The sequence below is a fragment of the Aphelocoma coerulescens genome, chromosome 3 (genome assembly GCF_041296385.1).
Source record: "Aphelocoma coerulescens isolate FSJ_1873_10779 chromosome 3, UR_Acoe_1.0, whole genome shotgun sequence".
NCBI classification, from domain to species: Eukaryota; Metazoa; Chordata; class Aves; order Passeriformes; family Corvidae; genus Aphelocoma; species Aphelocoma coerulescens.
In genome coordinates, this window is record NC_091016.1 from 96,069,329 (window position 1) to 96,095,808 (window position 26,480).

A 26,480-nucleotide genomic window follows, 5' to 3' on the forward strand; every position below is an offset into this window, starting at 1 on the left:
CTGGAGAAAAGATTGTCAAACTGAAACACTTTCCTGAAGATTGGTCCTAAGGTTGATCCTAACTACTTTTCTTTTAACAGATGGATGCTGATCTTCCTCTTCCAATGCTCTGGGTTAAGTTTGCACTGGCAAGCCTCTATTCTTGTCTTTTTCCTTCCTAGGCAGATTGGTGGTCATGTTTTCTTCCTCTCTAAGATTTCTCCAGCTAGTAGGCTGCACCATATTCAGTTTTGTAAAGCAGGAACCAAAATAGTTTTTGAAACTTTTTTTCTAGAACTATGACTTCTGAAGATTTGAGATATCCTTCATCTATGTCCCCTACAGCTATGCTGTAGATGAGAGTCTTGAAGATCTGGTTTTGATTCTGTGCATGGAAAAGGAGATTTAATCTTCCTTTTCATAATTGTTTAACTGTATTTTCAGTACAAATCATACTCTGCTCTTGATTTATAATGAAACTGACTAATTTTTTTGGGATTTGGTTCATTGTTTTTTTTTTTTTTTTTTTTTTAATCTAAAATACTCAGGATTTTTTTAGTCTTGAGATTATTTTTTGTTAAACAGCAACAAGACCATGCACAAGACGTAATGATTCTAAGTGTTTTCTTTGGGTGCTGGGCATTGAAACTTAACTTATTTTCTATTATTTGTCTTTCTACAACAAGATAAAAATTCTTATAAAACAGAACAATTGTAATATAATTCTGACAAGTCCAATTTATATGGTACACTGTCAGAAAAGAATACCTAAGAAAACGCAGAATGGCTACAAGCCTACTAATATGATTTAGAAACTTCTTACAGAAGCAACATACAACATGCTATTAAAACTGCAAATACATATTCAATATTTGTGCTTTTAAAGAAAATTTTATAAATATTCAAATTTAAGAGAAACAATATGGAATAAAACGCACTAGGAAACTGATATGTAGACAAAGGTTTATTTACACCATACAACATTTTAAATATTTTATACACAGCTGCAGCAGAGAAAGCTATTCTGAGCTTTCCAGAGAAAACTGCAATAATAAAGATGTGAAATATATTATTCATATAAAAGTGAGATTATTACTTTATTGCATTTAAAGCAATGAAGAATGTAGCTCAACAGACATTCATTTAATGACAAAAACTTTGCTTTTATATTATAAAGTAAAAAGTGTAGTAATGGCCAAACAGACTGTTATAAACTTTAAAAACTGCATAAATATATACATTGTGCTTCATGGTGAAGTTTTTTGAAAACTAAACCAAATGAAGCTGTTACAACATGAATCGTTGCTTGAGGTTTATCTATAAAGATTACCTTACAAATCCATTCCACGGGTACTTACAACACACGATGGTAAGAATTGTACACCTGGTTCTCCACTAGCCACACTAGTGGGAATATACTGTACGAAAAAACCACTGACATTTGGCACAGGAAGAGCCTGACATAAAGGAGCTGCAATGTTCAGACAGGAGTGTCAGGATTGTCAGGATTCCCGAAGTCTTTTTACTGTCAGTGCAATGAATTTTTTTTACTTTGTTTCTGTTTTGTTCAGTTTGTTTTTGTTAAACTTCTGTTTGAAAGTCACCTTCTTGCACATCTAAAGGCAAGTTCAGACACTTCTCCCATTCTGCTGGTCTGAGTTCTAAAGCATCTTTTGCCTCTGTGTCTAATACATTTATCGTTGTATAGTGTTGGTAGTCACCTGTGGTTTTGAAACTGTCCCATGGAGCCTTGCTCGGTCCTGAGTTCTCCTGAAGACCAAAGAAAGAAGAATTAAAATCAAAGATGAAATAAAGCAGTTTCCATTTATAAGGCTGATTGCTGACGTGCTCTCATAAGACACAGAAGCTGGAGAGGGGAAATGGCTTTGCAGGGAGCCAGGCTGGCGGGTGCTCGGCACTGCTGAGACTCTTTCTTTGTGAGCAATCAACACTTTGGCAGGCTCCTCACCTGAGCTGCCAGCGAAGCCCTTTCTTTCACAAGAACCAATATATGTGAGGAATGGGGTGAGAGATCCAGTACCAATAGACATCTTTCTAACCGTGGGAGAAAAGTGGGAGAAGAGTGTAGAAAAGAGGGAGAAGAGAAAGGAAGGTAACTGAGAAGAGTTTGTTGCCTGAAATATGGAGTGATTTAAAATAGAGACTGCCAGCTGGATTTTGAATTGCAGCAGGTGCACGGCAGAACGACAGAAACCTTGAAAATGCTGTGAGAGCCACCTTGCCTTACAGGCTGATGAGCTCATGTATATTAGGATTAACAGACTGAAAGGTGGTTATTTTCTACTGAATGTTTGGGTTTTTTTTTAATGCTAGGTTTTGTAAGGTAAAGACTTTATGGACAAATTTAATTAGAGATTTCTGCTGTGGCATGATGGGTGGGATTTAGTTGCTAAAATCCAGTATTTCTGCACCATCTAAGAGGCTTTTAGACTTTCTGGTTGATCTCCAACTATCTTTCATGAGAGGTGCAGATCTCCTTTGAGTCCTGTATCGTCACTGCCTATACTGTGCTGTAAACCAAGACCTCTGCCTAAAATAGCCTGAGATGCCTATATTTAGGTACCTGGATCACTCTCTGACTGTCCCACAAACAGACCATTCCTCTAGGCAGCTTTTATTAGCAGAGCTTTCAAAAGCACAGCACCGACGTGAAACAGAGTAAACACAACTCTTCCACTGAGATTCCCTTTGAGATTTTGAGTTAATTCAAGCTTTATGTGAATAGCAAATCTCAAGTAGGGAGACAAATGAAAACTTTACATGTCAGCTGATCTCAAAAGGGGGAGTGAGTGAGAACTTGATACAAAATAACACATATCACAGATAAAGGTTCATCAAAGAATCAGGGCTAAATTTCTGCTGGATTAAGATGATGTAAATGATGTAAATCCATTGGCCTCACATCTGCTTAATACCTCTTCTTCATGTCTGAGAGCAGCTCTTCTGAAAAAGTTATACAATACAATGATTCTAGCTCAGTTCCATTTAATATACAATTTTCACATTATAAAATTATATAAAATTATTTATAATCAAAATATTACCAATAAAAATATGTCAGACTAAATTAGCTGTTTTAATTATGCAGAATCAACTATTTCCTTGCTCTCATTATCAGATGTAGTCAGGGTGTTATGCATGTGCATATGAGTGTGTGTGGATAAATTTGAATCATGATGATAGCAGCCTCAACTCAGGATGATTTAATTTTTGCTTTTCCCATGGTAAATATTTATAAACCTATTATGGAAAAGACATGGCATTACAGAGATTTCATGTGCTTTCTGAACCATTGCATATATAGGTAAATCTATCTGGACTTGTTTGTAAGTATCTAATTTATTATCCCTTGCCTAGCTAGAGGAAAAGCCCTATTGGTCAAATTATATCAGTGAGCTGCTTTCTCTATATAAAGCCCCTTAGACACAGTAGGCACATACAGATTTGAAATGTGTTCCCTACAGTTCAATTACTTGTCATCTACAATGATGTTAGTGAGTTAGTTATGGTCTAATTGTGGAATGTAATGAGTCTCATCATAGGTTGGATTACTGAAAATAGCTTTTGTTCTCATTTCTGAGGTACCTAAAGGTGAGGTCTTCTTGGGAAATGTACTGAAGTCAAAGGGCTCTTGTTTCCTTGTTGTTTAGGATCCACCATATTTTAAATATAATAGAAGGACACTTACCATACTGCCTGATTTTGGTACATCCCGAAATCTGTCCAGAGTCTGAAATTTCTGATTTAACTCTTGAAACAATTCCATATGCCTCTTTCTTGTATGCATGACCTTCTGCAAAACGGAATATACTTGCTTATATTTATAATTGCGTCTGGGTTTTTTTTTTTTTTTTAAGAGAAGCATTCGTTTTTCCAACATAATAAAGTAAATTGAATTTGGCAGGGCCATCTTTTCCCTATAGATTTGACCAATGGAAGTGAATTGCTCTGGCCCTTCTCTCTGCTGCGTTTAATGATCCTCCTGTGTACAAGAGACTGTTTTAACTCTACATTTATTGAGTTGCTGAAATTAGGGACCACTGTTTTTATGCTAGCTTGGAAGTATCCTGAAAGTAATGGCAATTTCTCAGAAGAGTATTTCTCTTGCACATCAAGAAAATTTTCTAGAATTTCTCTTTTCAGCATGGATGATTATATTTTAATTTCTACAGGAAAGCAACAGCACTTTGTAATGGTCCCTGTTGGAATAATTTTTATGAGAAGGCTGAACTCGGAAATCTTGGCTCAAAATGGAAAATCCCCAAATGCTATGTCTTTTTAATTAGACATCTTCTTGTCATTCAAATCATTAAATGCATTCATATTGAATTGCATTCATATTAGGAAAAGAAGCACATTTTTTCAATTTTACTTGCTTTCTTATTTCATGTACAAATAAATTGGAAACCACCCTCCTTCTAGCCCATGCTGAGGGCACTCTTCCACAGAAACTAATTATATGGCACTCCTGTGGAAGAGGGGGAGACCCCAAAGAGCCCCCAAAATTCTCATGGCCTCAGCTATTTATCTGTCTGGGCAGCTACTTGGAGAGTGAAGCCTGTTTTCAAGCCTAGATTGTAAACTATGCCCATCAGAGCTGTTTTAAAAGGAATTAATGCTCAGTTATGGATTCAGAGCAGCCTCTGGAGCAAAGCTGAAGGCTGCTTACTCTTTGACCAGTCTCTTAGTTCTGTGGTCTGGATGGTCTGGGGGTGGGAGGGTCTGAAGATGCTTCACCTCAGTCCAACAGTGGATGGGCTTGGCTTTTTCTTAAGCTTTTGTAACTGCTTGAACTTGAATTACAGCCAGGGCAGCAGCCAGGAATGCTGATAGAAGAGGTGCAGGACATAGGTCTTTGTGCAAGTCTACCAATTGTCAAGCCTGATTTTCCCTGGAGTTGTGAGTGAAACCCTGCAAATTTATGTGTGTGGTGCCTGACTGTGACCCTTTCAATCAAGTAATACTCCTGCCAAGCCTAGGTTAATACCTTTTAAAACAGACTGGCAATACCTGACTCTCAATATTCCTTTATCAATGCCATCTTTATCTTTTGTTTGCATTATGTCTTTAGAGATTTCATGAAACGTGGCTGCTCTTTTGGCCAGGCATTTCTACTGCCATGCTGTAATAACCATATTAGTCTTAATACAGCCACACAGTATCTTGAGAACTTGTTCACTTCTGAGAAAAGGAGTTTGGCAACATGTTTCACCAGAGAGAGATGGGACATCAGCAATTAAAGATCTATTAACTTGAGTTGTGGGGTGAATAAGGGAAAACCTTTTGCAGTATTTGGTAATAAACTCCTCACAAAAGGTAATTTAACTAGCCATAGCTGATCTAAATTTGTGAGGGGAGTTTCACTTAAGTGTCTTCCTAGGGATTCTTTTAAGATATTACTGCGATGGTAGACAGGAGTATATGGCAATTTTCATATATATAAATATAAAAAAGAAAGGTTCTACTTCAAAGATTATTATTGTCTGAAATAAGGAGACATGATCATGGGAATAAAACATTTTTGGTGGGTTAAAACACTAGCTCTAAAGAGCAGGAAATAGCATGAGGCTGTGAAACAAGTATCTCCATTTGGAAACTTTTTAGTAGAAGGCTGGGAATATAGAGAATGCTACTTTCTGATATATTTTCCTTAATCGTGTACCCAAGATGTGATTAAATAGCAAATATGAATAATGCAAATGTCTTACTCAGTTCATTACATTATTCCTGAGGAGAAGCAGGTGGGAGGAGAAATAAAACACTTGCACTGGGAAGTCAGCCAGAAAAAAAAGTCTTTACATTTTATTCTTAATAGCAGCATGAGTGGTATGAACATGTACCTATGGATCTTTCGGTTACTTTGTGTTTTCCTAGCTTCCATTCCATAATTCCTACCCACTGACACCCACCCCCTCCCTATTGCTTATAAAGAACAATCTGAACTGAAGGTGCAGTAACTTAAATTTCCAACTTTAACTCTCAAGTTCTAGACTTCTTTTAAATTCCTGGGTAGAAAGCACCATCTTATCTTCTTTCTAGAAAATATGCTCTGTTGGGTAACTTTCTCTTTTACGAAAAAAACACTTACAAAGTATTGTAGGGTGTTATTCTGTTTTCTCTATTAAATGGGCAATGTGGAAAACACCCCATTATTAATATTATAAATTAATAACTTTTAACAATACAAAGCTGGAGATCTTGACAAGTAATACTAGAATGACTGTGGTAACATCAGGATCTGAAAAGGATGGAAACTGAACTTGTGCTGCCCTTCTTTCTTTAGGTGCAGCCGCGCAGTTGCCCATTGATGTGGCATCCCTGCCAGAAGCACCAGTCACCCACCAGGCTCCAGACACACATCTTCTTGTGGTGTCTCCTGCAGGTTCCATAACTCCGGTGCCCCATACCCTAAAGGGGGTCAAGCTGAATCAACACCTCTTCCCCATTTCTACCCCCACTCTTAAGTCAGATAGGGAGTGTGTTTTGAAGAGACTACACCTTACTCTGATGATCACCTACTCACAGAAAAGGATTCAGAGTGTGGATGGCTGTCATCAAGATGGGGAGAACTTCAAACATAACTCTGTGTCCAGTTCCCTTTTTTATTTATGATAGGGCTTTAGCTGAACTCTAATTCAAGACAAATACACTCATGAATATTTCATGACACCCCACCTGGAGTACTGTATTCAGCTTTGGGGTTCCCAACATAAGATTGATATAGACCTGTTGGAGTGAGTGTAGTGGAAGGTGACAAAGGTGATCAGCAGGCTAGAGGACCTCTCCTATGAATTCAGACTGAGAGAGTTGGGGCTGTTCAGCCTGGAGATGAAAAGGCTTCAGGGTGATCTTACAGCAGCCTTACAGTACCTAAGGGGGCCTACAAGAAAGCTGGAGAAGGGCTTTTTACAATAACATAAAGTGATAGGACAAGTGGTGATGTCTTTAAGCTGAAACAAGGTAGGTTTAGATTAGATATAGAAAAAAAACTTCTGTGATGAGGGTGATGAGACACTGGAACAGACCAGAGAAGTTGTGGATGCCCCATTCCTGGAAGTGTTAAAGCCCAGGTTGGATGAGGCTCAACCTGGTCCAGTGGAAGGTGTTCCTGCCAGTGGCTGGGGCTTGGCTCTTGATGATCTCTAAGGCCCCTTTCAACCTATGGCTATTTTGTGATTCTATGATTTGTAGTCAATCTTATAAATAACAACATCATCATCATCATCATCATCATCATCATCATCATCATCATCATCATCATCATCAACATCATCATCATCACTACAAGGTCATTTAATTTGCCTTGGAGATTTTCTACATTGTCACAGTTAAAAATGTTCTCTCTCAAATACTGTACAAAGCAGCTAAGTTAAAAGAACAGATGGGGAATGCCTTCTCAGTCCTCTAATGGAAACATGCTGTGTTTTCAAGATGTAATAGGTATGATCAGTTGCCAAACTTGGGAACAGGAAAGAATTTTTCCCTGCAGGCATAATTTTTTTTACCTTTGCTTTCAAGAGATGTCTTCAGGTTAGTAAGAAAATGATTTTAAACTTTTGTGAGTTATAATGGTATTATAATAAATAGCTATGGCAGATGAAATTCTGAAAGAATGCAGCTCCAGCAATCAGTGGTCAATTTAGCATTTTTGTTGGTAAAAGTCTACTGATCTGTGGAAAGGAAAGAAGACAGTCTGGTATTCACACTTGTCCTGTGTATCCCTGCTCTCCCTCAGAGCTAGAGATGACTTGAATCCTGGGGATCAGGGTAATAAGGCACTTCTCTGAATTATTGGTCATAAACGTTGTTAACAGAGTAGATCCAATGAATGGCTTATAGAAATGAGAGAGTGGGGTTAGCGGGGAAATCCAAAAGTCAGACTCTCTCATAGAATTTAAAGGTAATTGTGATCTTGAATCCTAAAATGCATGCCAATAGTACTGTTTAGCTCTCTTGTATGTTTTGTAATTGCCAGCATACACCTATTATAAAGCCCTCCTGGGAATTTCTACAGCATCTGTATTTCTGTTCAACATAATCAGAATGAATTTTATTTGATCTGACAGCTAACTGTTAGTGCTGAGACTCAATAAAAAAGCTACCTGTCCAGCTCTAGAGAAAAAATGACAGCAGTTGGAGGGCACTTAGCTGGGGTTAGCACAGCCTGTGGCAGCAAGGATCCAAAATGTCCAGACCAATAATTTTGCTCATGTTTTGGACACCAAACTGCATGAATGAGTCCAAACTTATCTTTATTAATAGCAGGAAAAGAGATGTAAAGTTGTTTCATTTTGACTGTTCATTTAGCAAACTTCAAAGTTCAACTAGATTGTGTTTTACAAAATCTGTGGACAGTATATTATGCAGCAGAAATACTTCCTGCTGACAGACTAAGCCCTGTTTGTGACACTCTGTGTTTTTTTTTTTTTTTCCTACATGAAGGGATACTTTAAGAATGTAATGGTAAACTATTTAAAAAGGAAAACAAGATACAGGTGTCCAGTTTTGAGATCCAACCCCCCTAACCAGCTTGAGATCTATAAGTGCTTGCCAGTTTTGATGTAATCTTTTTCTCTCTCCCTTTTCTTTCACTGAGACACAAGTTTTCTGTAACAGAACTCATACAGTCACAGAACTTTCATTATTTATAATCCATTGCAAAGGCCCTTAAAACTACATCTGTACTCCCGCATGTATTGAGGATAACAGAGACAGAGAGTATTTTGTGGTATTGTGTAGTCTTAGTCTGGCTGTGTTCACATTACATAGCAGCTGGCTTTGAGTTTCTTCTGGGGCTCTTGGAGAAAAACGGCCTTTCTCAAGTTTATTTTTATGCATGTTTTTCCTTCAAATTATTTATATTAAGGTGAATGTTCCACTGGAAGCCACTAGAACAGTCTTTTCTTCTTTTCTTCTTAAGTATGGAACCATGACTCTATAGTAATAAGTCAAACATGTCTGAGACTGTTCTCTGGCAACATCTAACATGGAATGTTCTCTATGAATACTAAATTCTATTAAATTATCTTAGTTTCCCAAATAAAAAGTCTAAACCCAAATTGTCTGTTGTGAATGGTACCCTGATTGAATTGAGTCCCTAATGACACTCAAGAACTTTTTGGAGAGACAAGGCCAGACTAAAATAGTGAAGGTCTTTCTAAAAATTACTCCATATAAAAGCTGGTATTTTGGCACCTAGGAATATTCCCTCAAATGTCTAATTTAGTAAGATAGACATAGCCTGAGTATTTGTCTTGTATGTATATAGAGACACGTGTGAAAGGTTGAGGGTGTAGAGACTGCTGAGAGTGTTAAAAGGACGACAGAGGTAGCCAAACTTGTCCCAGCCTTGTCCACACTGCATACTTAACATTTGTTATCCTCAGAACCACATCCATGTCATTCTGTGATTTGTCATCCTCAGAAATGTGGAAGGGCATTGTCTCAGGGAGTGTCAGCTAGCACTGGTCACAGACAAAGCAAAGAAAGTGTTAAACATTTAAGTAGTATGTTCAATCCCTTTGGCTCAATCTTACCACCAGAGTGTGCTCTCTTTTGCAGCCAAGCTGCTTTGGGGTATCCAAAGAGAAGCATTTTGGCCACGCCACACTATCTAAACACTTTTTGGCTTTTTTATTTTATTTTACCTTAGACAGACAGCCATGCTATGTGTAAAGATACAGGAAAGCCCACAGACTTAATCAGATGGATCATAAAGCTGGGAGATGAGATGGGGTTAGTCTGCATCAATATTTGTAAAACACAGTAGCAACTGGCAGAGTATTGCTTCTGGTCTCAATTCCTCAGCAGTCACTCCCAGTGGCCCCATCCTTTCCTTGCTGTTAAAAAATATATTTTCCTGCATTGTAATTGTAATTCTAAAAATCCTAGGCTATGGAACAGCAATATTGCAAACAAGTTAAGACAAAGGTGTAAATAAACAACAACACAAAGCTGGGAGGAGTGGCTGATACCCCAGACAGCTGTGCTTCCCTTCAGAAGGACCAGGACAGGTTGTAGAGAGGGGCAGAGAAGAACTGTCTGAAACTCAACAGAGGAAAGTGCAGGGTCCTCCACCTGGGGAAGAATAGTCCCCTGCACCAAGAGAGGCGGGGCACTGACCTGCTGGAAAGAGAAGGCCTGCAGAGAAGGCCCTGGGTGTCCTAGTGGACAACAAGCTCTCCATGAGCCAGCAGTGGCCAAGAAGGCCAATGGTGTCCTGGGGTGTCTTAGGAAGAGCACTGCCAGCAGGGAGAAGGAGGTGATCCTGCCCCTCTACTCAGCCCTGGTGAGGCCACATCTGGAGTGCTGTGTCCAGTTCTCAGCTCCTCAGTAAAAGAGAGACATGGAGCTCCTGGAGTGGGTCCAGTGGTGGGCAACAAATATGATTAAGGGATTGGAGAACCTCTCTTATGAGGAAAGATTGAGGGAATTGGGCCTGTTCAGCCTTGAAAACAGACAACTGAGAGTGGACCTTATCACTGTCTGTAAGTATCTAAACAGTGGTGTTGAGGAGGTTTCCAGGCTCTTCTTGGTGGTGCCAAGCAATAGGACAAGAGAAAATGGGCAGAAACTGATGCACAGGAAGTTCCACCTGATCATGAGGAAGAATTTCTTTGCTGTGCAGGTGACTGAGCACTGGAACAGATTGCCCACGGAGGTTGTGGAGTCTCCCTGACTGGAGATATTCAAGAACCGCCTGGACGCAATCCTGTGCCGTGTACTCTAGGATGACCCTGCTTGAGCAGGGAAGTTGGACCACATGACCCACTGTGGTCTCTTCCAACATGACCCATTTTGTGAGTCTGTGAAACCATGTGAGTCAAGAGAAAATACATAATGTGAATTGTGTTTCTTGAGAGCAGAATGTGTACTGCATTGGTGTTTATTTGGTGTTGGATTATGTTCCTGAGTGACAGGAAGAATGTTTTAGTATCTGTTGCCACAGAGAATGCTCTCATTGTGAACAGCACGATATTTCTACTTCTCAATAAAAAAACCCAGTAAAGTTTAGAATTCTTGTATCACTCTAGTTATAAAACTTCTGATTTAACTTAATTTTAGAGTTGCTTGCTCATCACAAATTTGTTATTGTTTAATGTTTTTCTTCTTCCTTTCTATGCATTTATCCTAAAGCATATTTAGGGTAATTGCAAACAGGGGAATTTTTGGTGTTATGATTGATATGTGCTGATCACGGGCTTTCAAATTTTAGCCCAAGATCTGTAGGTTCCATACAAATATAATTGTTCCGTTTCTTTGGAGACACTCGTAATGAATTATATCAAGCTATTTCTATGCATGAAAAGACAACCTATGTGAAAACCCCAAATTATGAACAGCCCCTTGAAAACTAACTGCTGTATTCCTTCTGGTAGAAATCAGAGAAAAAACCGCAAACAAATCTCTAGGAGACTTAATCATATTGACTGAGATAGAACAAAATGGTCATTAATGAACACAACTAAACCTTCTCACTCAGCAGGATCTAAGTCGGAAATTGTGGATATCCATCCTAAAGAACCTTACATGAACTTAGTTTTTTATATAGCATGTGATCCATACGCTTTGACACCTGCAGCACTTCACCATTTGAAATTTGACAAATTTATAATCACTACTTGGATGTGAAACTTGTATTTCTGTAAAGTAGTATTGAAGAAAGATAAAAAGAAATTATTGAAAATCTCTTGAACAAAGCAACCTTCTGCAATGATGTCACCTGTCCTATAAGTGTCACACTTTTTCAGTAAGTAGATAGCCAGCCAGAAAGAAAGAAAAAAAAATCAAAAAAACCAAACCCAGATGAAAATGAAGAGGCAAAGAATTTAAAAACTGAAATCATGATGGTTAATATTGCAATATGACAGTTTGATCTCAGAATATTTTGCAAACAAGTTGCACCAAAGTAGTTTTAATGAATTGTTCATCATGTTCTGTACAGTACTAATTGAACAACCCTATTGCATCTACTATGCCAGAAGGCTAAAATCTGCTAAAATGAACACTTCACATTTACTTTTAGGAAAATACTTTTAATAATCAGGAATAATTCAGTAAAACTTACTTCAAAGTCAAGGTCCGAATAACGTGATTTTCTTCTCTATTAAGCAGTAAAAAAAAAGAAAAAAGAGGTTTTATTAACAAGGGGACTATTCAATTCATATTAATGAGTCTAAATAACATTCTTGTTCTCCTATCAGGTATATGTTAGGTATTCTGTAGGAAGATATAGATTTTATATTGATAATTTAAGATTAATGTATGACTTTGCATAGTTTATTAGACCAGTATCATCATATTTTCTCTGAAATAAACCAGACTTCATTTCACTGGGATGCATAATGTGCATGTTATTTGCATGCAATTGAACCTGTTGGTGTAAAAAATATATCTATTTCTATACTTTCTGTGGTATTTGAAAATTATCATCATATTTATACATTTTTACACAGGTACCTATACATATCTATGTTTTAGATTTTTATAGGTTTACAGAAATTGATTCCTACATTAGGCTTACATTGGTACAACTCCATTGATTTTAATGGAATAAATGACAGCAAAATCAAGCCGAAGCCACAGTTTCAGCTTGTTTGTTTGCAATGACAATCTGCATGGAGAAAGCAATGACTTTGTTTTAAACTTATGACAAATCTGATTCAAAGCATCTGATATAAAGCAAGAATGATTTACTAGTGAAGTAATCACTTGTATAAAATGCAACAGAATATGATTGCTTAGACATGTCACAAATAATTTAGCACAGAATTTTTTAGATTCCAAAAGAAACCAATTATAAAGTCAAATTATATTGAAAAGAAGCAGAACTATTAAAAAGAAGGGATAAAATATATATTTTTTCTTTTAAAGTTGGGAATTAAATGGCTTGCAATAGATTAAAGAGATGTAGAAAGAAGAAGATAGGTTGAGAGAGCTGAAAAGAATGCAAAAAACTTGAGAATGAAAATAAAAGATACATTCATCTTCAGGAAGGAGGGCTAAAGAAGGAAAAAGTACTCCCAAACCCAAAAAGGCTTGTTGCTGAAGTATAACCCTAACTTATATGATAGGGTATGATGGCTTTAAGTTGTGGCGAAAGAACCTTTTCACACTGCACTTAATTTCTTCAGTGAAGAAGAATCAAACCACTAAGTCAAGAGGAATAATGTTTCTGATTTTGATTTTACTTGGTTTAACAAATCTGCAGGTTTTAGTAAGCTGCTTTGTTTTCCTGAAATTGAAAGGAATGACTTTGTAAGTCTTCCAGCTGTAAAAAGCGAAGATGTTTTGTCTCTGAGCCCTTGATTATACCACTTTGTGACATGTTGTCTGGTTTTGTAGTAAAATTTTAATGCTCCAATCCACAATAATATAAGGAATATTATTGCAACACTGTCAACACTGATGCTTAAAGGACTCTGAGGCTCTATAAAGGAACAGTCTAAGTTAAAACAACCAAAAAAACAAGCTTTGGAGAAGGTATCTTTAGCCATCAAGGCTTGATTTAAAGAAAATCTATGCATTTGTGATGAGGAATGGTCTACTTTTAAGGTACAATTAGACCACATCTACCACTGAAAAGGCTCAGTGGTTACAAAAGGGGAAACGTTACAGCGAGGTGCAGTTTACAGGAGTAGCTTTGAAAAATGTTTGAAAAAGCTATTTTTAAGCTAGAGTTCAGTAAGGAACCTGATACCATTGAATCCTAAGTAAAAATAATGCAAATTTTGGAAGAAATGTGCAGTTTGCTAGGAACTGTGATTTGTAAAATTGAAACATTTGTATTTTGCTTTAAGTATGATTGACTGCAGTGAAAATATTCCTGGCATAGCTGGATTATTAGGTTTTGCACCCAGACAACTCTATCACTGCTTACATGGTGAAAATACATATCTAACAGACTGCAAAATACTCCGTTGTGCTACTGTCAGAGAGAGGCAAGTATTGCAATTTTGCTGTTAGTTCACACCAGTTATGACCAAACAGGTCATATACCACAGGTTTTTCTCAGTGAGGATTTTTCTAGGGCTCAAGAAGAATCTATCACAAAAACATTTCTTTTAAACTTATATAGTAAAGAACATCTGTTCTGTGCTTGTGCTTCGCTTTTTTCCAAGGCTGCATACAATGAAATACACCACGAGTGCTGCCTGAGCATATTCTCTTAAGCCATAAAATGTGTGTAAGTGCCAAGGGAGCAGCAAAGATCTGCAAGTTTTGAAAACCAAAGGATTCTGGTTATGAATGTGATCCTGAATCACTGAAAGTTATTTGCAATATTGTCACTGACACCACTAGGTACATAATCAGGTCCTCCTGGCTGCTACATCATCGTCCTGAAACGGCTTCAGTGTTTTTGAGAGAGGGAACATACTCAGAAGCATGAAGTCATTGGGAAACTTACAAGGATGAAGGAGTTTCCCTTTAGTCTCAATTGGAAGTTGACATTTTACTCAATTGTTCTAGTTTCTGTATGATATATAACAGCCATGAAAATAATTACATTAATTGAGACTGCATTTATTCTTTTTTTCTCATATGAAGTTCGTTGTGTCTCTTCTGGCTGAGGAAAATGGAGTTTTCTACACATATCTAAATGCTTTCAGAAATCAACCATCTAGCTCATTCTACACATTAAACTAGCAAAAGGCAACTGAGTGGAGTAAGGGGGGAAATTTCCTTCTGTCAAATGAGCTGCTGGACTGGTCACACCAATATGTTTCTTTTCAAAAACCCTTTATGCACCTGCAAAACTGAGAATTATTTTAGCAACATAAGAGTTACAATAGAAGTTGGTGGATTTTTTCCAAGGATCAGATGGAGATTCACTTGAGTATTAATGTTAATATAATACAAGTAATAAATAACTGTAAAGGATATTATCTATGGTTTGCCTCATTTAATATTTTGTATTTGACCAGGTTCTGCTATGATGTTTCAGGAATGATATAGACAAGGGCAAGTATAAAATGACATTTCTACTACAACACCCTCCCTAAGTCTTCAGTAGTTTAAAGAATTTCCTTGTGTTGGGAAATGTGCTGGGGTAGTGAATTCCACAATTTCAATATGTAAAATATGACAAAGAAAATGATGTTGTTTATCCCTTTGACATTTCATTTGATGTTCCTCTTTTTGGTATTATAGGAGATACAAATAATCGTTTCCTATTCACTCCTCACTCATCTGTTCTCCAAGCCGAAGAGCCCCAAATGCTGGAGAACCATAAGGGTTAGTAATAAAGGGACTGTATAAAAAAACTAAAGATCCATGCAATTAGTCAGTGTCAGGAAGTTAGCTGGCATAACTCTGAAAGAAAATGAGGGGTATGGGTAAGCAGTGAACTGCAATCCATGTACAATTTCAAGTGCTACAGAAAAAGAGATCAATTTAAGCAGGCAAGGGTGTGATAGACCTCTTCGTGCAGCTCCAGTGACAGTTCTGCATTGGTGCTCTACTCTTCAAGAAGCCAGATCATGCCTGTAAACTGGGGAAATTTCAGAGGAGAGTAGCAGCAAAAAGTACTTTTAGGAGGAAAGGATAAAAGAGTGATGTAGATTTGTTTAACACTGTATCCGGAAGAAGCAAACACAGAAGCTTGTACAGAAACCTTAGAAGGATATAAACACTGATAAACAAAACTGGTATGGGAAAAACCTGGAAACAAAATCAGAATTGGTATTGGGAAAAAAGTATGTTTATGTAACTATGCAATAATTGCTAAGGGAAACAGTGGAAGCCCTTCACTCTAGTCTTGAAAGTGAAGTTTGACTGTGTTTTAGAGAAATAGATTGTAGAAAGTGTTCTTGCATTGATAGAAAAGATGACCTAACAAGAATTTTTCCATCTCTGGTTTCTATGGCTCTTTAATCTTAATTGATAAAACCCATTTTATGTAGGAAAAAACCCCTACCCTTCATGCCAGAGCCAAAACAAAACTGTGAAAAGAGACTTGCTGTAGTAATTTATTTTAAATCAATTTTACTTTGTGCCAATCATGTATAGCTTCTCTGTGTAATTCCAGAACAACTTTAAACTCTGCTGAGGGACAAAAATAGAATTTCGAATAATAATTTCCATACACCAGCACACACTAAGCCGCTGGCACCAGGAAAGAGCTGCTCCTACTAAAAAACTAATAAAATCCCTTTCCATGTCTGTAAAACGACAAATGCCTGGTTTTCTCCTTATTCTATTCTGCATTACACCACTATCTGATTAATTATATCAGATACTCCTAAAGATATATTGCATTGTGCAAAGCATAATTGAAACCAGAGATACCCTATTATAGTGAGGGCTATAACCATGCTTCCATTAATATAAATTCTTATTATCAGCAGTTTATAATTCACTCTGAGATGACATTTGACATACAAGATCTTAGCCTGAGGAGGATTTTTTTCCCAGAACAAAAGTAAAGAAAAATCTTTTTTGGCCCTCAGAGATTATATAAGAGATATAAAGGTGGAATGTGGATAGAGGTTTTTGATTTCAAATGCCTTTTATGTGTATATAACTGGAAAACACTCTAGTTTCTGAATAGAAGATTGTTGGCTGCTAGTCCATAACATGAGCTAACATAAAGCCAGAAAATTTTCATGAAAAAGTGAATTTAATATGGGAATTTTTAAGTCTTTAAAACATGCTAGAAAATTTAATACATCAACACACAGCACAAACATAACTTCAAAGATCTCACTTTAAAAGTATTCTGACAAATTATTGTGGCCTGCTGCTCCCTTTTTTTTATAGGGCAGCCTGCATATGTATTTACTCAATCAACTAAGACCACTTGCTTTGTGTTTCTGAATGCTTTTGGGGAAAATGTAGCACTTGTAAAATAGACAATTATCATACAAAGCCTGCAATATATGCTGCACTTTATAATACTAACTAAAATTTCAGTTCTTCACATCTTCAGTTACTACAATAAACTCTGCCTGATTCTACCCCCACTTCTGTATGGTAACCCGACAATAAGTTGCATTAATTTCTGAAGTCAGAGGACTCTGAGACCTACTCACTCAAGTGAAAGAAATAGAGGGTTGTTATAGGGCTAGACTTCATTTCCCTGAGAGTCACAAAATTGGCAAGAGCTGTCTCCACAGCTTATTGAAGAATGAAATGAGGAATAGGAGGGATAAAAATCTGAGATACAGAACGCCTGAAAATAAATGCAATGTGGAAATAGGATAAAGAAGAAATTCCTGTGGTGCTCGTCTCTCTATTTTGTTCTTTTTTTTACTTCTCATGTCATAAATCAAAATGACTTCACACCATTTTGCTTTTGTTCTGCCTGATGCTCTGGTATTTTATTGATGAGATTGACTATTTTAACTTTGTATTTTTTATTTTTTCTCTCCTTTCCTGGTTTGGGGATTTTATTATTATTATTATTATTATTATTATTATTATTATTATTTTAGACCTTGTTCCTTCCCTGCTGTTTTTATCTCATTCTTCTTAATACCTTAATTTTTTCTCCATTTCTACCATATTCCCCCCCCCCTTTTTTTAATGTCTTTTTTTTTTCCTCTTTATCTTTACCTATCTTTACTTTTTATTTGCACTTCCCTATCTCTAACATATCTCATACTTCTTCCTCCATTTTTTTTTTTTCCCAATAAAAAAAGATGAATTACTTATCCTGGAGATATGTTTCCCAGATCAGCTTCTTCCTCTACCTTTAAACCTCCAAACTTTTCTCTGTATCTAATGTCTGGGAATGCAATACTTCAAAGTAATTTCGTTTTAATGAGCATACCACTCAGAGTACATTTTCAAAACAAAAATCATTCCAAAAGATTGTATTGAGTGTTTTCTTCATTAAAATCAAAACACTTTGAACTGAAGGAGCATACTCCAAGCCACTTTGATGCCAAGGTAGCAAAGCAAGTTTTAATCCATGCATATAAGGCATGTGCAGGAGATTAACCGGATGTTTGATTAGTTCTCCTCAGAAACTCCGTGATGTGCTAATATGCCTGCCTGTGCCTATAACCGCATAAGTACTGTTGCGTGCAGACCAAATAAAATAAAAATCACCAATTTGCACATTGTGAATCTGCATATCCCTAAATTTATTCTTATCTGGGCAATACTTGTATGTAAATATTATGGCATTCTCAACTATCTTTTCAAACCTGAAATTCTTCCACCTGTAATAAAGCATTTAATTGTTCACATCTAAGCATTTCCTTCAGAAAAAAAAAATATAGATACAAAAGTTTTAGAAGAAACTTTGTGACACACAGTAGGATTCATCTAATTAAATTAAGGACACCAACATTTTTGATGCTTGTGTTTGAAAACTCATTCTGGCTTCCTCTATGGAATCTGAAGAGGCACACCTGCACTGAGGCATGTCATTTACTTCATCCTGGAGCAGATGTCTAAAAGCGGCCTAAAAATGGCTATTTGTCTCAATTGAATCTAAAGAGGAACCAAGTGTGAAGAGCTCTTTCCATTTCAGAAGGAGAATGCCTACATTTAGATATATAATGGTAGGCATGGTGGATCCTCCCTTCAGAAGGATAGAAGTCAGGATATACATTTATTGTGCTGATACTGTAGTTGTGTTCCAACTATAAGCTGAAAGGAGGGGGAAGCTTTCTACTGCTCAGGATCTTCTCCTTTAGAGCTGGCCTAGTTGTGCTCTGTCAGGAGAAAGGTGGGCAGGGTGATCTTGAATGTCCTGCTGCAGGTTTTGCTGCTCCACAAGTCTGACAAAGCCCTGTCCTTTTAAAAGTCTTGCAATCTTCTAAAAAAAAAAATCTCTTGCCCTCTCTGTTTTACTTTGTTTAATGCAGCAACAAAAGTTAATCCATCTGGTCAGTTCTAAACAATAACATTTTGGGCTTCACCTCAACCCTTGCTTCTTACACACTGAATATGCAAAAACAAAATCACATTCTTTATCTGGCTGGATCTGCTTATCAGGATTTGCCTGAGAGTCTGATTTTATTCTATATTCAATTTTCTTTCATTTTCCTATCTTCAATTCAGTGCAGCACATCTTCATCAAGTAATGTTGAGAAACACAAAGGCAGACACAAAAGCTGAAACAGTTCCTTTCATTTCTGACCTGCCCTAATATCTGTGTTTCTTTCCCAATACATGGGATTATGCTGGGTTGGATGAGGTTTACAAATAAAACTGGCTTTCTGGATCAAAAATACAGCCTGCTAAACCTAGTATGTTTCCCAAGTTAGAAGGGACTAAATATTTACTATCTTATTATATTTTACTACATTTTCTACTACATACTTAGTAGTCTCTTCTGAGCATAAAACTTACATACAGAATGGTGACTGAGATTCTGTGTCTACATCCCATCTTAGAGGTAAACTTAAAATATGATACAAATACAGTTTAAAAAATAACTCTAAAGGAGCAGTACATGATTTTCAGGCCTATATTCCAAAGTGACATCAGGAACTATAATTTTGTGTATGATGAAGTAACTATTGTTATGCTTTTTACAACTTAACTAAGATCTGCTTTTTTTTTTTTTGTTTTCAGGTGTCCTTGGTGAACTTTGTCACCAATGGAGGGAAAGAGGCATCACCAGAAATTAATTTAGAGTGGATGGTATGGTGGCATATATGTCCATCATCTCAAAGAATTATGAATCTTCCTCACCTATCTCATCCATATGTCTAATCTTAACTGGACTGTATTTAAGCCTCTCTATCTGACAAAAATGATCTGAAAGACAGCATTGTAGATAGCTGGGAGAGGATACTGCCGGAAGGTGACCTTAGATATTCTGCTTTTGGGGTTGCATTAAATTTGGGAACTCCTGTGCACTACCTAAGATCTATTAACTAATATATCTGAACTGAGGGCAGGAATTTCTTTAACCACGCAGACTTGCTTTGAAAGAGCCTGTCTATTTGAGCACTGAACAGGCAAGCACTTAAACTACCTTTTAGAAACAAGTTTGAAAATTTGTTCAAGATTATACATAATCACTTTAACAACAACCAAAGCATGGGTAATTTTTGATTCATTGCAGATCCCCACACTTCATTTTCTATTCATTTTTAAGTTAAATCAAATCTTGTAAAACTTATGCTAGTACACACACAATATAAACAGCACGGAAAATACTTTGCTTTCAAAGCCTGGAAAGATATCTCTTGAAAAGAAACTAAATTCTGATCTTCTGCCCAGACTCTTCATAAAACTTCACCTACATTAAACTTCAAATCAATTTTAAAAGAATTATCCATAAGTATCCACCATTTATGAAGTATCAGCTACAGTTGCATCTAAAAATTGAAAAATCAGGCTGAGTCTCTGTTTCCCTACACAGACGGGTCCAAACACTGTAGAGGAATAGCTAATGGCTTCAAGTTTGCACATAAAGTACAATTTTTTTCCATGTGTAACTTCTTTCAGAGAATGAGTGAGTACCATGTTTTTCTCATTTGTCTTTCTCTGTCCCACAAAATGCCATGTTTCACAACACTTGACATGCTGGTGAAATGTACTCCCAGTTCTTAAGGAGGCCCAAGTATGAAATTAAGTCCAGCTCACTCCTGGCTTTCAAAGGTAAAAGCTTAATAAAAAACAGCAGTATTTGATGCTTAGGTCTTAAGAAATTGTTTAAATAGTTTTCACCTTGAAAATGCTTAAATCCTACAGACAGATTGTAGTAATAACTGAAAGCCTTTTAAAGGCTTTCCAGTTCACTTTTGCAATCTGACTGAAATCTATGATACTCCACACGAAGCCCACCTGTTCCTACGGCACACATCAGTTGTACCAATGCCTGCATGCACATGCAAACAAAACTAAATCAGTAAATGGTGAACTACTGGATGGAAGAATCCAAGATTTATACCAATGAGAGCAGAATCAGACCTATCATATCTGACATAGATATGATTGTCAGCAATAAAATGGCAAATATCTTCAACTGCATGTGCTTGCAGGTAGGGCCAATGATTAGCACTTGTATCTTGCAGGAATAGCTTTTCTTCTCATAGCAACACAGAATTTTCCAGTGGACTTTACCTGGTAGGTCACGAAATCCTCGGCAGTCGTGTGGAATGTTAAATCTCCAGAACTATATTGTTTCATACAGACTGGCTCTGAAACTTTAGTCTTGTTTTCTAGGTATAAACACTTCTGATAATAAGAGAAATATGAACAGCAGTGTATGATCCCAAACAATAATTTATACTGAATTAAAACATTAGCTTCACCCCTTAGACACAAGACACAGTTTATTGTCTTATCATAAAATTAGAACAGAGCATGCAATTTGTTTATGCATCACTGACCTCTAAAGAGCTCATTGATATTGTGGATCCAGTTTCGCTTCTTGATAATCCTGCATTGTCATCCAGCTCTGAGGCAATGAAATTCTTCACTGCTGTGCGGGGCTCAAATGGCAAATTCTGCATATGTTCTTGGGTGGGAAGATGCTGGTCTAAATTGATATTAAATTGGTCCATTACAGAGGGATTCATATTGAACTCTGGATTAACTTTGTAGTGCAACAGCCTTTCATGAGGCAAGGTATCCATGCCTATATTCATTTTGCTTTCATCTTTCAGCGATGGCTGGGTATTTACTGAGCCCCGGGGCATGACTATATAGTCGCTTTCTATCATTCGTTCTTGAGGATGGACTATGTCCATATCTGCACCTCTCAAATTATCATCAGTGCATAAATACACAGTCCTCCGCAGCTCACTGTTGTCTTTTTTCAAGCACTGATTGGCCAGTTCACTCATACTCATAGGCATGTGGAGACCTGTTGGTTGCTGGATGATGACTTTGGAGATGATGTTTCCAGGCAAGGTTGAATAGCTCATTCCTTCAGGGTTTGGTCCCTTTTCCTCTTCTTCATCATTTAGTGAAATTCTAGAAAGTGTTCCTGTTATAGTGGCTGCTCTGCAAGGTCCAATGTCTTTATGCAGAACTGTGGGTCAGAGAAGAGGATTCTTACAGCCTGAAACCATGTCAACCTAGCATTGCTTTTTCTTGTGGCTTTATCTAGCAGTGCTTCCTTTACCAGTGCACCTTCTAAAATACTTTTCTTTCCACTTATTAAGTTTCATTTTATAAATATTATTTTTGCAACACCTTTTCTGTGGTTTTGGTTTTTTGTTTTTTTTTTCCCTCTTAATCTACTGTGCATAACTGACTCTGACTAGCTTCAGTCATTTATATAAATTAAAAACACTTCTTCATTTATTCCTACTGACTTAACATAGATTTTAGGTGACTTACAGCTTAAGCAAAAGCTTGCCATGTGGAACTCATTAAGGGTTTTCCAAAAAAATACACTATGACATCTGTAGTGCCATTATTAACTCCACATAACCTCCTGGAAAATGTCAAACAGATTGTAAGGCAGAATAATTTTGTCAATCCATTGTAATGACCTACTGTAAGATTACAACTATGAGCATGTGTTCCTAAACTCCTAAATGTTCCTTTTCACTGACTTTTAAAAACTCTTCTCTGTTAAATTATGTTTTAAATTAAAGTGATGAGAGAATTACCACATTGGGAAGAAATTGCACTGGTATCAGAAAGAATATTTTGCTGCATCTGGAAAGGTTATAAAGAACATAAACATGTTTTATAGAAGAGTCATAATTCACTTTTGTTCTACGCCTGACCCTCCTGGTCAAACTTGTAGCAACATCCAGCAATTTTTGTTGGGGTGAGTTCCACATGTAAAAGTTAATAATCCTGTCATAAAATCAAAATTTCAAGAAGCACTGAAGAATGGCTTCAAAAAAAAAGCCCCTATTCAATCACAATTATTCATCTTAAAAAAATAAATGTAAGTCTATAATTCAACATCTGTAATGAAAGAAAAAGGATAGAAAGAAAAAAAATTAAAGTAACCAATTACTGGGCTTGTTCCAGCTGGTTGAAGGGACTTCCTGGTCCTGCTTGAAAATATTTTAATTCACACCAGTGCTATTTTATACAACAAAACCCACCTCATGGGCTAAGACAGAAAGACAACTTGAAGTATCTCAGGTATTACATCTGCATACCTTCTGGTTGCCCAGAGGCTCTGATGACCCAGATCCTCCAGTATCCCCGAGTACCTGCCTGTCAGTTCACTGCCTTTTTCCATAGCAAGCAGCTCATAAGACATCTGACTCTCCTTCCTCACACAAAACTAACTGTCATTTTTCCATTATGAAAAGAATAACTTACTTCTAAACAACAGTGCACAAATACTTGAATTTGGTGGCTGCTTCAATGTTTCCAGTGGCACTTGTTCAGACATTTCAAACAGTGATCTATCCTTAAACTTTTCATTATCAGAAAGTAGCTCAAATGCTTATCTAGTTAAGCCTGTTCATTACTGCGTTCAAATCAATCTCCTTTAGGACGCCTCTGCCAAGGCCCTCTGTATTGCAGAGCTATGTTATCAGAGGTAAGAAGTGCAAACTACATGGATCAATGCTGGATTTTGGTCTGCATTGGATGGTGACACACATGCATTTGTGTTACAATGTACGATCCTCATTCCTTTGAAATACATGTGCATATTAAAACTGATCTGTAGGGAAGAACCAATTCTATATTGTAAGAAACTCGGCAGTTTTTAAAGGTGGGTGACTGGAAACTGAAACTTCACCTTAATGAGATCAGCTTTCTTGGCACCTCATATAGCCAGTGAAGGGAGAGAGTGTCCTTCAGGTGGGTGATGCAGAACAGCTAAATCAGGCTTCTGCTCTGACTCACCCTGCAGAGAGGACACACTCTCTCTTTCCCTTTATTGAAAACTGATGGTGTTTAGGAAAGACTGTTTCCCAAGGAAAAACTGTCCTTTGGAAATATCTCCTAGATTAAAAAAATTCTGTAGAATTTAAATGGTGATTTATTTTACACTGCACTTTATTTAAACAAGTTTGGCAAATAAATGGCTGAAAATGCATTATCTTTAATATATGGAAACAAACATAGCTGACTGATTAAAGATCACACTACTGAAATATCTTTTAAAAACCCACAACTTTTCTCAGTAACATGGAATGAAACTTAATTTCCTTAAACTATTGTTGATTTCACTTTGAGTCCTAAAAATCATACCCTCTTTAAAATCAATGCAAATTGATGCATCCTTCATATAAACAGCTGTCAAGGTACACTATTTTGTATTTTTTTTGTTAAAGCAAAATTATGTTTTCACATTTGCTTGTGTACTGGGGAAAGAAAGCTTAATATGTGAAGAACTATCTTCTTTCCACAACTATTTGCTTTTTAATAGACAGTCACACCTTTGACTGCTTTCCAACTGCTGAATTCTAGTTAAAGACCTTAGTAAGAAAATTAAATAAATGTATTCATACAGTGGCATAATTTTTCACATTTTCTTTTGTTTAAATTCATAAATATAACCTATAAACAGCTAAATCCCAATATTTTTCTGGTTTTCACTTCACAAGGAACTTGTACAAGACTACTTTTTGTTGGCTAAATACTCTCTCAATGTTCTTACCTGACCGACAAGCAATGTCCACATCCTTCTCAAAATCAGTCTGTAACAAGAAACAGTGAAACAGAACAGCCATTATTAATTAAAAAAAAACCCACAATACCTTTTTGCCAACTAGCGCTTCCAAAATGTCCTACTTACAGGGTCACAGTCTCTTAAAAGTGGTTTCTTGTTGCTGAGAAGGTGAAGTGTATTGTTTTACAACAGCAGAGCTTTACAAAGTTTCCTAAAGTATAACTGGGTGGTTTTCAAAGTATGCTGCCTGACCAGAAAAAATAAAATAAAATAGGTGGAAGTAGAGTATATAATTTTAATAAAATGATACAGTGTATAGTTTTTAAGGTATATGGAAGAATAACTTCTACATCTCATCAAAGGACCTTCTTTAAGGAAGATTTTCATAGCAATGTTATGAAAAGAAGTATGAAAAATAGCCTGCAATACAAATTACTGTGAATAAGTGTAATCCAAATAGTCCATCCTTTTTGAAACTTCATTAATTTATGAAGTGCTTATTTGTTATAAAACATTCTGTCATTTCTTGCTACTAATGTAGTCATATAAAATTTTTGTACTCCCTGAAAACAACTATTATTTATTTCATTGTGCAAAAATTAATTGTGAGAACTAAGAATTTTAACAGTTGGAAATCAAAGTACACTTTTCCTAGTTAAACAAAACTATTTATTCTGTTAGACAATTTAGTTACTTTTTATTTTTATTTTCACAATAAGTTTATTCCATGCTAAATATCCAGTAAAAGTGATCTCTTTCTTGCTTGTGAAGTCCAAACAATAAATTCTTTTTTTGAGTCATCATTTTGAAGGGCATCTGCTTGCTGTACCTTGCATTTTTGTTGATCCTTGAATGTCCTTATGGCCTGATTCTGTCCCCATTATAGTCAATGACAAACTGTTGTTCAAAGTGAAGAGACCAATATGTTGTCTGAATATACTAACTAACAATATTATCCAAATTCACTATCTCTTATTTTAACACACTAAATAGATTCCCCCTGCAGAATGTCTAGCACTCTCTCCTGGTTTTGTCTGAGAACACTTTTCAAGGCCTTGTGAAGGGAAATGCATCAGTACTCTGCACCAACACTAGAAAAAGTCACAATATATTATTAAATTATTTTTTATTACCTTATGTAAGAATTTTTTTGTCCCAAAGAGCACTGGTGGAAGATACTAATTCACTGTGCTCCACTAAATAATCACACCAATAATTTAAAACTAGATAAGATATTTAAGCAAACAGATAATGACCTAAACTGTCTTTTGCTTAGGTGTTAATATTTCAGCTATGCAAACTTGCCACATACAAAACATTAAGTTTTTTCTTTTTGTTAGGAACACTAAATTCATAGCCAAAGAAGAAAATAAAAGCTAACCATGATTTGAGCATGTCCATTAGGAAAAGAACTTGAAGAATCTGCATTGATTGGATCTTGGCAATTTCTTAGTCGACATCTGAATGCATCTTGAACCTGTGAAAAAAATATCTTATACTGACTCTTGTGTAACATCATATTAGAGATTAAATAAAACCATATCGAATACAATGCATGACTTTTCTTTAGCCCACTGAATAAATCAGAGGCAATAAACATAAATGCTTATTTCTGCCATTTCATACGTTTGTTATAGTTTGTGGCTGCTACAAATTCTGTCAGTCTGTGACATCAAGACCACAGAATTAGATTTATATATGGCCAGAACTAGCTACTAGACAGTGATTATATGGTATTTAAGCCAAGTCTGTCTTGGTGATAGTATTTGGCTTTGTCTTCTCATTCATTTTGGTACAGGTCTGATAAAAGGATTAATAGATATACTGCTAACCACTGCAAGATAAAGTGTATCTTCTTCTTTATAAATGTATGATTCTTGAAAGACAGTTCTTTACAGTTATTGTAATCAGTTCTTAACAGTTATTGTAATCTCCCAATTGTACTTTAAAAAATAAGTCTATTTGAACTGATTCCAAC

The 26,480-nt window shown here is 36.4% G+C and overlaps 1 protein-coding gene across 6 annotated transcripts in view; it reads right to left on the bottom strand.

Annotated features, from left to right (window-relative positions):
- Positions 1 to 983: 983 nt before the first annotated feature.
- Positions 984 to 26,480, bottom strand: part of ADGRB3 (adhesion G protein-coupled receptor B3) — a 450,213-nt gene continuing 424,716 nt past the window's right edge. For 4 of the 6 annotated variants that reach the window (XM_069011351.1, XM_069011352.1, XM_069011356.1 and 1 more), the window contains 6 exons: positions 25,884 to 25,979; positions 24,491 to 24,530; positions 21,297 to 21,940; positions 12,068 to 12,103; positions 3,689 to 3,793; positions 984 to 1,749 (listed from right to left, as the gene is read on the bottom strand). In XM_069011351.1, the coding sequence (XP_068867452.1) occupies positions 1,561 to 1,749; positions 3,689 to 3,793; positions 12,068 to 12,103; positions 21,297 to 21,940; positions 24,491 to 24,530; positions 25,884 to 25,979 (1,110 nt within the window). In that variant the 3' untranslated portion in view covers positions 984 to 1,560. The remainder of the gene's footprint in view (positions 1,750 to 3,688; positions 3,794 to 12,067; positions 12,104 to 21,296; positions 21,941 to 24,490; positions 24,531 to 25,883; positions 25,980 to 26,480) is intronic. The other 2 variants (XM_069011354.1, XM_069011355.1) reach the window with 2 other exon arrangements.